The sequence below is a fragment of the Hyaena hyaena genome, unplaced genomic scaffold (assembly GCF_003009895.1).
Source record: "Hyaena hyaena isolate Hyena2069 unplaced genomic scaffold, ASM300989v1 scaffold_559, whole genome shotgun sequence".
Taxonomy (NCBI): Eukaryota; Metazoa; Chordata; class Mammalia; order Carnivora; family Hyaenidae; genus Hyaena; species Hyaena hyaena.
In genome coordinates this window covers 1,231,718-1,245,791 of record NW_024081191.1, presented here as the reverse complement: position 1 = coordinate 1,245,791, position 14,074 = coordinate 1,231,718, and the positions used below count along the sequence as shown (strand labels likewise).

At 44.1% G+C, this 14,074-nt stretch overlaps 1 protein-coding gene across 8 annotated transcripts in view; it reads right to left on the bottom strand.

Moving 5' to 3' along the window:
* The window catches only part of NIN (ninein), a 98,085-nt gene that overhangs the window by 62,190 nt on the left and 21,821 nt on the right, over positions 1-14,074 (bottom strand). For 4 of the 8 annotated variants that reach the window (XM_039256101.1, XM_039256103.1, XM_039256102.1 and 1 more), the window contains 2 exons: positions 4,870-4,959; positions 3,136-3,296 (listed from right to left, as the gene is read on the bottom strand). In XM_039256101.1, coding sequence (XP_039112032.1) covers positions 3,136-3,296; positions 4,870-4,959 — 251 coding nt within the window. The remainder of the gene's footprint in view (positions 1-3,135; positions 3,297-4,869; positions 4,960-14,074) is intronic. The other 4 variants (XM_039256104.1, XM_039256105.1, XM_039256107.1 and 1 more) reach the window with 1 other exon arrangement.

The following is a 14,074-nucleotide window of genomic DNA, read 5'->3' as shown; positions in this document are numbered from 1 at the left end:
AGGCTTCTCCATGTAACTTTTGATGACAGGTTAAAGTCCTTTCAACTTCATCAAAAAATTCTAAAGTCACTTCGAGAAAACTTTGGCATGTCTGAGAGCAAGAGAAACTGCATTCTGAAGGCAAGCTAGGAACCTCACCTCTCCCTGAGCCAGGAGTCAAAGGAAACTCACAGTCAAAACCAAGAAGACCCATGTCTGGCTCCCCAGCTGACTACTCCTGATGCATCATTCACATCAGGAGACACCCATCCCTGCTCCCTCCTTCAATACTGCCCAATGGTACTGAGATGAAGTAGGAACCACAGGTAATGAATATACCTGAGAAATAAATTCTTAACACCCAAGGGCAGGAGACAAAAGGGCTCGGGCAACCAAAAGAGGGAAAAAAAAAAAAAAAAAAAAAGAAGCCAACAGTAAAGAACTCCTGACAGGCTCTGAAATGCTTATAAGTTAATAAGTAAACCCTACAGGTCATTAAGGATTTTCACCTTTTGGGACCCACTCTAGAATAAGGAAGGCTACCCGGCACTCCAAAGAGACCAGGGGATTTCTGGTGTGAGCACGTGCTGTCCAGAGCGTGAAGTTCTGTTGGCCAGCTGAGTGGCCCGAAACTGCTGAGGCTTCTGTGGAAATGGGCCAGGAAACAGGAATACTGTCTTGACCCAGCGGTATGCCGTGAAGGCAGACATCCCGTGGAAATCAAGCCACCGGACCGTGTGTATGTGTGAAGGCAGCGAGTGTGACCTACTGCTAACAAAGCCTGGACAGGCCCTTCTTGCTGTCCACAGGGGCTTCAAAAATGTCACACGTGAGGCTACTGACTTTTTACAGTGATGCATCGATGTGAAAACTGACAGGCCCAGTTCAGCTCATAAAACACTTCATTGTTAGGCAAGAAAGCATCTGGGCGAGTATTCAGTTTGAGTCCACCTTCAATAATTTAAAAAAGACAAGGTAAAAGGGGGTTATGCGGTGCCCTTGTAGCCTTTTGGGGGCCAGATGTAACAGATTCGGGAAGTCGGGTCAGTAGGGGGTCTTCAAGGAGGACAGACATGGAAAGAAAGGACCCTTCTAGGCCTCTATTTGCTGCTCTGGTGAAAGGGGTAGTTGAACACTAAAGCTTCTATATACAGTTTGAAAAAGTCCCACCCAAGAGGTTCTGAAGGAGTAAGGACAAGCTGAATATTGGGGGTGAAATGTGTTCTCCCAACATGCCCTTTCACCAAGACACAGCAGCAAGAATTTGCCCGAACTCAGGCCCCAACACTTATCTTTATTTATCCAGGAGCCCAAAGTCTCACTTTTAAACAGTAAATCTCACTGGAATTCTGTAGATAAGATAAAACAAGGATATAAGAGCTCTGCGCAAGAAATTTTCTGGGTATCCTGAGATCATAACTAGAAACTATCTTACCAAAAAAAAAATAAGTCATCATTTAATTTCTGAGCGCCAAATCATAATGCCTTGGGTACTGAAAGTAGTTGGAGAAAAGAGATACTAGACTTCAAAGTGTTTTCCAAATAATGAAAGGTCCAAATACCCCCAGAAGTGTTGACACATACTTTTTTTTTTTGGTCCATAGAGAAGTGTCTCAGATACATTCTACATTACATAGGGTTATGAAACAGACTTTAGGTAATAAAATGCTACCCTTCCTGACAGCAAGATAAATATTATGAGCGCTGCAATAGCTATGCAAATTACTTACATCTCTGAAACTGCATATGCAAAATTTTGTGCATGTGAGTATATGTGTTTTATTGGGGAAAGGGCCCTATCTCCCAGGGACGTGAGAAAGGGTCAGAAACTGACGGGACTCAAGAAAAGAGGTAGCCTCTGCCCCCTGCCCAGCCCCAGGTGCCTCTTCCTGGTTTCTCATGTCCTCTTCTGTCTTCAGCTGTCACCTCTCACCCATGCCCGCCTTACGCCATTTGGCAGGTTTTTCTCCCTCTTCTCTAGCTGCTTTTCTTCCTCTCTTCTCTCTCACAGGTCTACCACTGTTCCTTTACTTCTGGCGTGAGGACAGGTATTCCTTATCTTTAAAACAATAGTGCAAACTTCCCCAGATCAATAGACCACCAGTCCTGTGTCTTCTAAATTGATGTGCTCTGGCTGGTTTCATTTTTGCTCAGTACCTAGGTTCTGTTACCTTTGGGTCTGTGGGCATTCTGGAAGGCTGAAGATGCTAGATGTCTGACTGCTGGGGTCATTATTGGAGCAAGCTTCCTGTGGATTTTAATGAGCTGAACATGGGCGTTAGACAGCAATGAACTCACACAAACGCGCACACCTCCAGCAATCCACCATCTACAGACAATTTAAGAAGGTTGAGGCACTTTGTCTCTTTCCCAGCTTATGTTAATATCTGAAATATTTGCATCCCCAGTCTGAGCTGGGATTTGCAAGAAATATTTAGAGCTTGCTCAGCATGGCGTTTTCAGTCATGTTCAATAAATGGCATGCTGGTAAATGAGCCGTAAGGAAAGAATAAAGAAAATGTTACTGCTTCTCCTTCACTGATAAAGTACGGTGATGCGTAAAAGGGAAAGAAAGGAGATGAGGGAAGCGGGCACATCTGACTGCTGGAAGGCCAGGAGGACTTGGCGCCAGGAAGGAGAACCGTGATGGTTGCTGAGGCCACAAGAACCGAGTGGGAAAGCTGCTGTACCCCGCCATGGAAGAGAAGGCGCCCCTTTCAAACTGCCTAAGCGCACCGCTGTTGTTTCCTACCTGCCATTGATGCTGTTTTATAAACTGCGTGGGGGGGGGGGCGGGGGCAGCTTTTTAGACAACTAAAAATGACAGTGCCGTGAAGAGAGACATTCTCTTAAGAAGTGCTCGAGGTGGCAGACCCCAGAGAATAGGAAAATAACTGAATTTTAAAATATATGCACATAAAATAGTTTGCACAGAAATGTCAGCTCTCCAGGGGTTGAAACAGAGGTGGAAACATTCAAACAACAGAAAAATTAGCCATCTATATCCAAGAGACCAAGTAATAAGATTAGCAAGTGGCTGGTAACTGAGAAGAGCCATAAACTCCTCAGGTCTCCTGTCTCCACACCACCATGGCAGGGGTATCTGTCCATCACCGCTCCTCTGGTCCGAGTGGCTGTGCTTGTCCAATTCCTTACCTCGTGGCGATCACTGGCTGGGGTGTGCGACGGCCGTGCTTCTTCATCTAGGGGCTCAATCTCTGCAAACTCTTCCACGGACTCTTGAAACTCAGGTAAGGACCTTCGTCCGTAACGCTTCCCACCTTTAACATATTTGGGCTGAGCTTCTAGGGAACAGTCTAGGCAGGGAGACAAGAGTTGAGGCCACATTACATGACAGTCTCAGCCCTTAGCTGACACTCACAGCTGTCAGATGCAGCCTCTTATACTAGCCCCAAAATAAACCACCACTGTTTGCCAGTTGTGTGGGGATGTGGGCGTGTGTGAGGCACCAGGTCAGATGCAGAGCACAGCTTCTAATTTCTGAATGACTGACAGCGCCTGGAGCTCATCTCTGCATACAATGGGAGAGATGCAATGCCAGCAGAAGCGTCTGACTTAAAAGTACATAATTAAGATCAGGATAAAGCAAGGGGTCATATTTGTTCTCCTGTTTATTAAGCTGGTATCTTGCAGAGAGAGGAAAAGGGAGAGGGGGAGATCATACTGACAAAGAGACGCGCTGGAGGAAGTCTTGGAAAATAATGATAAAACCGACACCATATCAGCACTGTTAGCATTCACACACCCCTCCTGTACCTCAGTGACTCCTTTGTTAACCATCCCACCTTCTGATCCATCAGACAAGCGGGATGACAGAACAAAGAAGCTGACACAGTGGATCCTAATAAATTAATGACAGCTCATCACTTACATGAAACCTGGCATCAAGATCTCATTATAAAATTAAAAGCTGTAGAATAAAATAGTAAAGGCAAAACTGTATAAAGAAAAATGCTACATTATGTTTTTATTCTCTTCATGAGTTTGGTGTTGTACAAAATAAAATGGAACGTGCATAAGGTGAGGGCTATTTCTTGACCTTAAAGAAGGACCTCAGCATTTTGATGTAACATGTCTCAGGTTCAATATTTCGCCATGTTCACGACCACCACTGCCACTACCACCATTGCTGCCACCACCATTGCCGCCGCTGCTGCCACCACCACCACCACCACCACCACACACTGACCTTTCTCTACAATGGATAGCTTTAAAGCAAGAGAATAAATACTTCACTCAATGCACATGCCATCTTAGATATAGAGGCTTTTTAGCACCTTGCACAGAATTAGGAGAATAAAATATCCTATTAAAATACAAAGGATCGGCAATGCTTTGATTTCAGTTCTTATCACCCACAAAAGCATAGGGTTTCTCTAGAGAACATAATGTGTATTCTATTTGACCACGACCATCTTAACAAAATAGGTCTCAATTCACACATGTAGGTTTTCAAATGAGGTTATATACACACGTCATCAAAACCAAGATGGTCAATTAGATAAGAACTGAAAGGTCAAAACCATTCCTTTACTACCACTGAAACCACATGAAGGGTTAAGCCATTACTTTGTAGCTTCCATGGGAGGGCAGGCGTTCCTGTGTGACTAACTCTGCTCTTCCCCGCACCCCCATGCCCTTCCTCTGGTCGAAGCTCAGATTTCACAGATGTGGTCAGAAGCATTCTGAAAACGCTCAGCACAGCTCAGAGTGAAGTATTTATGCTTGCTTTATAATTTCCAGCAATATTTATATCCAGCTTTTAAAAAGTCCCAGCCAAGTCATTGTAATCGGTCGAGCGGTTCCCTTACACGAAGAGTTTAAGCATATGCAATTTAGATTGAAAATCACATGCACGTTTGAAGGTACCTTTCATCAGGAGAGAGTGTGTCAGTCTGGGAGTATTCAGGAGCGGCCCAGACACCCGAGCTACTTGTTGGCAGCTGACACCCACAGATGCTAGTCAGATAAAGAGGCAACGCAGAACCATCCTTAATTTATTACACATTCTTAAATTTTACTGGCAGACAACAAGGTACACCATTAGTGATGATGGGGGCCGGGGTGGGGGTGGGGGTTGGAAAAGATTAAAAGAAAAACTTACAACATCAGAAAATGGAATGTGACATTCTCCCAGTGTGAGAATAGTCGTGGTCTGGGAATGGAAATGGCAAAGGAGCCCTTACTGTGTACTGCGCTTTTACGGAGGAAGAGTAACGGGACAGGGGTGCCTGGGTGGCTCAGTCGGTTAAGCGTCCGACTTCGGCTCAGGTCATGATCTCATGGTTCACGGCTTTGAGCCCCATGTCGGGCTCTATGTTGACAGCTAGCTCAGAGCCTGGAGCCTGTTTCGGATTCTGTGTCTCCCTCTCTCTGACTGTCCCCTGCTCATGCTGTCCCTCTCTCTCTCTCAGAAATAAATAAAACATTAAAAAGAGAAGTTTTAAATAAAAAAAAATAAAGTTGCTGGAATAAAGAAGATTTGGTAATATTATTTTAAAAAAAAAAAAAAGAGTAATGGCACAAAGCAGCCATCTTAAAAAACCTAATGTAATTTACTCCACAACCTCCCTGTGGATGAAGTGGCCCCCAGTTATTTACCACTAAATATTCCATGCCCTACAGGGAACAGCAGTGTATTTGAATAAGGAACAGAAGGTAACAGATTGTGAGCCATTAGGGACCCTGGGAGATTTGGGTTAATTTTATTTATTTTTGCATTGCCAAGAGTTTTTAAAGTTTTTATTTATATTTTATTATTATAACTAATTGTGATCAAACTTTCAGTATCTTTAACAGAATGTAAATATATCACAAAGTCAATTTCTAGAGAAATCTAGTGAACTGTATACTCTTTTTTGGAATAAAGAGATTAGCACAAAGGAAAAATGGGGTGTTAATGTTACCTCATACTGCATTTCCCAAACCTTCTATGTGACCAGTAAAGAATTAGACTAACTGAACCAATTACAGTGACTTCTTTGACTTACATATTTCTCTCCTACTTAAAGCATGAGCATCATTATACTTACATGATAAGAAATGAAGAAAGATAGCAAAAGTAAGGAGGTTCAGAGAGGACATTCATGGTCAACAGTAATTACGGTGTTAAACATTTGGAAACTATGATTTTTCCTTATCAATCTCAACCAGGCCTTTAAAAGGCCACAGCAACAGTCCACCAAATGAATTTTAAGACACTTTTATACTCCTTAGTTAAAGAATCTCCTACCCCATCCTTGCGCTCAAGAAAGACTTAGAAAACTGCAGCCCCGGGGCAAAGTTGATATATTTTAAGAGCACATCCAGATGTAACTTAACACATGTCAGGGTTCACTACTGAACAATTTAGCTATGCCAGTTAATATGGGGCACCTGGGTGGCTCAGTCAGGTAAGTTCCTGACTCTTGGTTTTGGCTCACGTCATGATCTTGGGGTTCCTGAGATCAAGCCCTGCACCGTGTTCTGCCCTGGTAGCACAGAGCCTGCTTGGGATTCTCGCTTTCCCTCTCTCTCTTTGCCCTCCCCCTCTTGCACATTCTCTCTCTCTCAAAATAAATAAGCTTAAAACAGAAATGAAACTGCTTACATCATATAGTGGAAGTAACTGCTCCAATCACATGCTCCAAGAAGGGCTAGGAAATGCCAGTGAGACGAACAATACATAAAGGACTGCCGAACCTGCAGTGTTTTATTTCCTTGAACATTTATTTATGATTCTACCTGGACTGCCAAGATTCAGAGTCATTTTTGCTTCTTTCAATTTTCTATTTCTCCTATTTGACAAAAACAAAAATGGGCTTTGAAGGAAAGAAGACAAGACAAGCCTGCCTAGAGGAGTCTTGGACCCCATCCTCAGAGAATTTATTTTGAAACACACCAGTCACAGTAAAGTGGCTTTGAAGCAGTCCTACCTGACTCAGTTTAGATGATCCAGGGTTTATTCCATAAATCAAACACACGGTTATGAGTAGGGGACAACAGAGAAACCCTGATTCAATCCCCTAAAGACTGCTAGAGGAATATGGAAGTTACTAATAGTCTCTACAGAGCAGATGGGTGATCTCAACGGGGAGTTCAGAAGACCAAAGAAATCATTCTTTCCAGCCTTAAAAATTAAACAACATCTGGATGCCCAGACACCGCTTTCTTTACTCCAGATTTCATCTGTCCCAAGAAGAAACACTCTGGACCTGTGATAATGTCCACCTTCTAGAATCAGGGTGAACCACCATACACATGCATGGCTTGTGACCTGAAGGTCTTACACTTATTACAAAAGGAAAATTGCAATACAGTGTCAGTGGGAAGGACCACTCAGGGGATAAGCTAGCTGTGCACACAGGGTAAACTGCTGACACCCATCCAGCCCTCTCTCGACTCCCTTCCCTGCCTCAACTCCAGCTGAGGAGTACAGAGCACACTTTCCACTGGCTCCTCAGACTTACTGCAGCCTTCCTGATGTGGGTCTCCACTTGGAAGGCTCAGCTCTCCCCATGGCCAAAGGGCAAAACAATGAGGGCCCAAGAGGAAGCAGAAATGGTTACAGGAAAGCTTCAACACCATTTATCCCATCAATGCTTTCTTTACAAAAACACAAGACTGGGACCTGGGATGGTACGCCTTCCATGGCACTTACACTGGGAAGTTACCAGAGAGTTTCAAAGACACACTCCAGTATCAGGTAGACTCTTTTCACTTCTAATTATTGAACATCTGCCATGGGCAAAGTATCAGGTTGTACCTATTGCGGGAGAAGATGGATATACGATCGCCTTTTGATTTAAACCTCCCTGTTCCCAAAACTGACTGAGGATACTTAAGGGATGAAGAAGAGAGCTTTGCCTTTTTGGTGCTGATATTCTTATTTTAAAAATTGCCTGTGGGGTGCCTGGGTGGCTCAGTCGGTTAAGCGTCCGACTTTGGCTCAGGTCATGATCTCACGGTTTGTGAGTTTGAGTCCCGTGTCAGGCTCTGTGCTGACAGCTCAGAGCCTGGAGCCTGCTTTGGAGTCTGTGTCTCCCTCTCCCTCTGCCTCTCCCATGCTCACACTCTGTCTCTCTCTCTCTCTCTCTCTCAAAAATAAATAAAAATTTTTAAAAAATTGCTTGAAAAGACCCTGGCTTTCTACTTCCCCTTCTGCTCCATTCTGTTAGGCTGGACAATCATTCCCACAGACACGTGCCTTCCAAAGTCAAAGGCCTTCAGCCCAGAGTAACATCAGTCTGAGGCCCTCCATATTACAGTTCTGCTGAGCTCACAGATTCCTGAAACTCATTTAAAAATAAGGAGTCAAGGGTGGCTCAGTTGGCTAAGCATCCAGCTTCAGCTCAGGTCATGATCTCATGGCTTATGAGTTCAAGCCCTGCCTCAGGCTCTGTGTTGACAGCTTGTAGCCTGGAGTCTGCTTTGAATTCTAGGTCTTCCTCTCTCTCTGTCCCTCTTCCACTTGTGCTCTGCCTCTCAAAAATGAACATTAAAAAAAAAATAAGGGGTCAAAAATGAAGCATGTGCAAATCTCAGGACAAGCACCTCCAAGAAGCTTCGCTGGGAAAGGGCGGTCAGGCAGCAAATGAGCACCATGCAGCCCCGTGGCCCATCCTCAGCTCCTTGCCTCCTGTGACCACCATTGCATGCATATTGCACAGTTTCACCCCATACTTGACACTAAATAGGAGAAAAGGGAAGAGAGAATTAAAGAGAGACGAAGACCAAGAGGAGAAGAGGGGGAGAGAAAAAGGGAGAGGTAGAGGGAGGGACAGACATACGTGCAGGTGGGGAAAGGGAGAGGGGGTGGGAAGAAGATGGGCAGGGATCTAGGGGCCTGTGGAGAGAGGGGGAGGGGGAGCAGGAGGAACAAATCGGGGAGGGGATAGAGAAGTAGGGGCAAAGTGTAGTGGGGGTCCAGGGAGGAGGGCAGAGGTGAGGTGGAGTGGTGGAAAGAAGAAAGGGGTAAGGAAGGGGATGTCCCAAGGAGGGAAGGGGAAAAGAGAGTCCAAGAGAGAATGAACGACATAAAGATATCAGGAAAGCCCTCAAACATTCATTCTCTGCCATTTCTCCCGCATTCTGGAGTGCTCTCTTCCTCTGTGGGAGGTCATCAGCCACAGGGTCACCACCCCACACTTCTGTGCATACACAGGCCTTTCTGGGGCAGCTGCTTACTGGCCACTAGCTACTCCTCCCTCCTGCAGGCCCCACACAAGATGTACACGTTCACCTGGGCATTCAGTGAACGCAGGAACCAAATGTTAGGAGCAGTCTCCAGTCAATTCTTACCAATCCCAGTGGATGTTTCTTGCTGGACAGGCACTTCAGGACACAAAGCGAATGGAATGGCTCTGATTACTCTTGCCTGGGAGGAAAGCTCTGAGGCCAAGGCCTGCACCCCACGAGGGTGCCCAGGACGGTGGGTGAGCATGGCCGGCAACCCCCAGGATTGAGTAGTCTGACTAGATGGTCTGTTCAACCCTAAAGCCGTTCAAGATCAACAGGAGAAACTCTGAGTTGATAATGAAGACAGGATTGTTTCCCCAGGCTTCTCCTAGAGATGTCAGCCTGCTGATCCCCGCTGGAAGGTCATGCATCTTGAGCCATTTCGGGGAAGAAGGCGGAGATTCATGTTTCACTTAAGTGAATCTTCTCTGTTGTTCCAGGGGCAACTCAAAAGTTATTTCTATCAAGTAACTGCTTGGCACAACTTTCATGGAACCTTTTCTTCTATGAATTATGTGCAACCCATACTGTCGATAGCTCCTGATTTAATAATGATCATGGTCACATTTGTCTAAAAGCATTTTACATGTTAGAATTACCCACCCAGCTGGACTATACTGATTCCCAGGGTAGGAGAGCATCATGGAAAGAGCCTGGACTTTGATTCAAACAGACCTGGACCCAAACCCTCAGCTGTTAAAAAGATGAGTACTTAATGTCATGAAGGCTTAGTCTACTTATCTGGAGGAAGGGAAAAAGGGGCTAAGCGGGACAAGGTCACTGTTCTGTCAGGTGGCTGCTGCCCTGGAAGCTCACGACACACCCCAGTGGGTCCCCCCATCCAGACTTCTGTGGAGCCAGCAGTGGCCGGGGGCCTGTGGGCAAGGCCAGTGCAATGAAGTCAGAGAGTCCACAGCCCCCAAAACCACTGCAAATTTTCGCGGCCTCATTGTTCTGTATTGGGTAAGATGAGTGGCACAAGCCTAATGATGTTATCCAATCCGTCATCTCAGACACTGAAATCACCTCCATTTCATTCTTGCCCTAACCTTCCCTTCCTTGTCACCTCCTTCCCCTTTATCAGTGGGCTGATATGAGAGGACCACACCAATTTGCTAATACTTCCCACCACTTTCATGTCTCTGCTTTAGAAATCTTCTCAGACTCTGGAGCTGAAATAAACTTAAAACAATGGCACAACTCCAGAATAAACTGTTTTGTTAACGTATTTTGGTTTTTGCACAACACATGAATTTTTTATTTTTTTAATTAAAAAAATTTTACTATTTATTTTCTAGAGAGATAGAGCGCAAGTGGGTGAGGGGCAAAGAGAGAGGGAGACACAGAATCTGAACCAGGCTCCAGGCTCTGAGCTGTCAGCACAGAGCCGAAAGCAGGAGTCGAACTCAAGAGCTGTGAGATCATGACCTGAGCCAAAATTGGACACTTAACCGACTGAGCCACCCAGGTGCCCCAACACATGTATTTTTTTTTTAATAGTTTAAAATTTTATTCATTTTTGAAAGAGAGACAGAGTATGAGCAGGTGAGGAGCAGAGAGAGAGGGAGACACAGAATCCAAAGCAGGTTCCAGGGTCTGAGCTGTCAGCACAAAGCCCAACGCGGGGCTCGAACTCACAAACCATGAGATCATGACCTGAGCTGAAATAGGACACTTAGTCAACTGAACCACCCAGGCACCCCCAACAAATGTATTTTTTTAAAAGAATGCCTTCTTACCCTTAGCGAAAACAAGGCACATGCAAAATCATAAATATTCTTAGTAAAATCATCACAAGTGTTCTTCTATAGCACACATTAATTGCTATTTATTCTGTGATTACAGATACAACACAATCTAACTATACGCTATCAAATATTTATACTTGATATATATTTCACACTACTTTAAATGTCTATCCTTATATATACATCTTTGTGTACATCCATAAATATTTCCACAAAATAAAATCTGAGAGTTGCATTGATTACCCAAAGGCATTTTTACAATTTTGGTACCCATTCATTGTTTGGTATGATTGATTCCAGGAAGATCCTATCATTTTACATGACCACCAGTGGGTGTGGTTTTCCCAGTGGAAGTGTTTCCAATTCTCCCTCAACTTATGAAATGACTCCACTCCTTTCTTGATGGTGGTGGTGGTAGTGGTTTATTGTGCTTTTAACTTTTGGAAAAATTTCCTGGTCTTCACTGTTAGCGTCTCACAGATACTAGTTATTAGAGTATTGTAGCAACCAGAGAAAGGACAACCAAACACAGCAGTTGGGCCACTGGTGTATCTATCTCCTAAATGCAGCACCCTCAGCCAGACTTCATTGCGGGCCCCAAGGACTCTAAAGATAGTTGCAAACACATATCTTTAACTGCTACAAATCAGGGTCTTCTAGCCCAATGCCTGGCCACAAGACCTGCTTCAGTGTGCACTTGCTGAGTGAATGAAACAGTATCTGTTTTTTTATATCTATAAGCTTCTTCAAAATTTAAGAAAAATAATTACATGAGGGCAGCTCCTGGAATTAGGAATATTGTTTTTTTAAAAATCATCTGCACCAAAACCATGCATAGTCTTAATTTCCCAATGATTGGGCTTTTCCAGCTCTGAATTTTCGCTTTCCAGTAAACAAAGGGAAGACTTTTACATTAACCCTATCAGGGAAAGAAAGGGCTTCCTGTGTTATTCTAACATCTATGACTGAACAGAAATCTAATGCAAGATGCATCGAACGAGGACAAAATCACTGGAGAGCAGACCCGGACAGCGTGCTGATGCCATATACCTTAGAGGCTCTCCATGACACAATCCTATAATCCAAAGCCACAGCAAATTGAATAAATAAGTAATAATTAGGTTTTTGCCCCTCTCTTATTCCAGGGAAATAATTTAAAAATTAAATTGGACATGAAGATAGGAGGGATTATATCACTGGTGACGTTAATCAGGTAGGAATTGTTTTTAGGGAAAAAAGCTCTTTTCTAAGAGTCTTAGAATCATAAATTATCAGAGGAAAAATGATGCTGCAAATCCTCTAATTTGAAAAATCACACCAATTTTAAACATAAAGAAACTGTACCTCAGAGACATAAGTAGCAGAACCCAAGTCTATGGAAATAATGACTTAATTCCATCTCCTCTCAAATTCTAATATAGCTTCATTTTTATGTATATATAACTGCCTTTTATTAGAGGAATATGAAAGCATGAAACCCATTGGGCGTTTGCCCTTAGCAAGCAGACCCTCATACTGTCAATTTATGTTGGGTAAAATCTGACAGAAACACAAAGCTAGCCTTTTCCATAAATTTAGATGTCATTTAGATATTCAGAGATGACACGGCTGAATCTTGAAGCTGAACAGATTTTAAGTATTTTCCAGTACAACTTCTTTCCCATATGAGGTGACAGACCCCAGAGGTTAGGACATATAAAGCCACCCAATTAGAAAAGCAGAGCCAGTATTTTAGAATTCCTGCCTCAGGTGCTTTTCCATCATATCAAGCTGGATTTTCTATGTGACAGTCTATGTGACCAGCATCTGGTATTTTTAACTTATAAAATCCTAGGTGTTATAAAACATCCACCCATGACCCATTCTGTTTCAAAGGCTGTACACTGTGGCCCTATTCTTTTAGTCCCGTTCCATCATTTAACAGTAATCTTTTCTCTCAAAGTCTAAAGATTTTCAAAAGACAAGACAAAAAAAAAACCACAGGTCTGGCCCTTATAGTACAAGATGAAAAAAGTACCAGAAAGCCAAATAATGCTGCAGACATAGGCATTCCAGTCACTAATGATCAGGTGAAACTTGCTTTTTTTTCCACCCCTTCTTGCTGACTCTGGCCACTTGTCAGAATTTTTTTGGCCAGGCAGCACTGACAGGACTGGGTTTGTCCCCAGCTCACCCACCGGGGGTTAACACGCTTCCCAGAGAGGAGGAGGCCCTTGGTGAGCTCCTCAGCGTCCTCCTGTGCCACCATCTGGGAGACTTCAGGTAAGCAGTGTGCCTCTTTGGGCCTCAAGGTACTCATGAGAAGATGCCAGTGTCTTCTCCGGCCCTACAATCATATGGTCTACGATTTAGGTGATAGTTATCATCATAAAGGGGACGGTGGGAGTGAACTGAGGTGGCCTCTTGATACTGCATTTGAGTCCTAACCTTCTTTCTCTGTCTCTCGCAAGCCAAGCCAGTTGGCCTGTGGGGGTTGAATCACATTTTCGTGTGGGTGGGAGAACGTTTCAGTGGAAAGAACTGCATGATCCCCAAGAGCAACTGGAAGGGCTGGAGAGAGAAGGACAAAAGACAGAAAAAGCAGAAATGTTCAGGAACAAAAAGCAGGGAATGTGGGAGGCAGGGCTGACTCACTGCCTCCTCTGAGATAAACCGCCCTTTAAGGCACTGGCTCGAGCCTAGATTTTATCCCACCAGGCCAGACATTAGAGGGGTCCCATAAATGCTGGATACAGCTATCAGTAAGTTCTCTGCTGCTTCCTTACACTGATCCAGGGCAGCTCTCTAACGAGGGTTTTCTACAACCTACCCAAAGATGCAGCACACAGAGCAACTATCAAAATTCCTTCTGTGCCTTGTCCTGGAAGACTCATCCAAATTATGGTCTCGACCTGCATAGTAGTGGGGGACACACATAACTCTGACACCGCCATCTGGGGCTAGCTTCATAAATGTTACTTCCAGCTACTGGCAAACTCGGCCAGCCATTGTCTGCCTCCTCATCCTATTATTTAGATCTTTGCACTGAACAACTCTAGGAGGTACCCTTCACATCTGGGGTCACCATAAGTCTGTGCATTTATTATAACAATTTTCTGGCAGGTGACCAT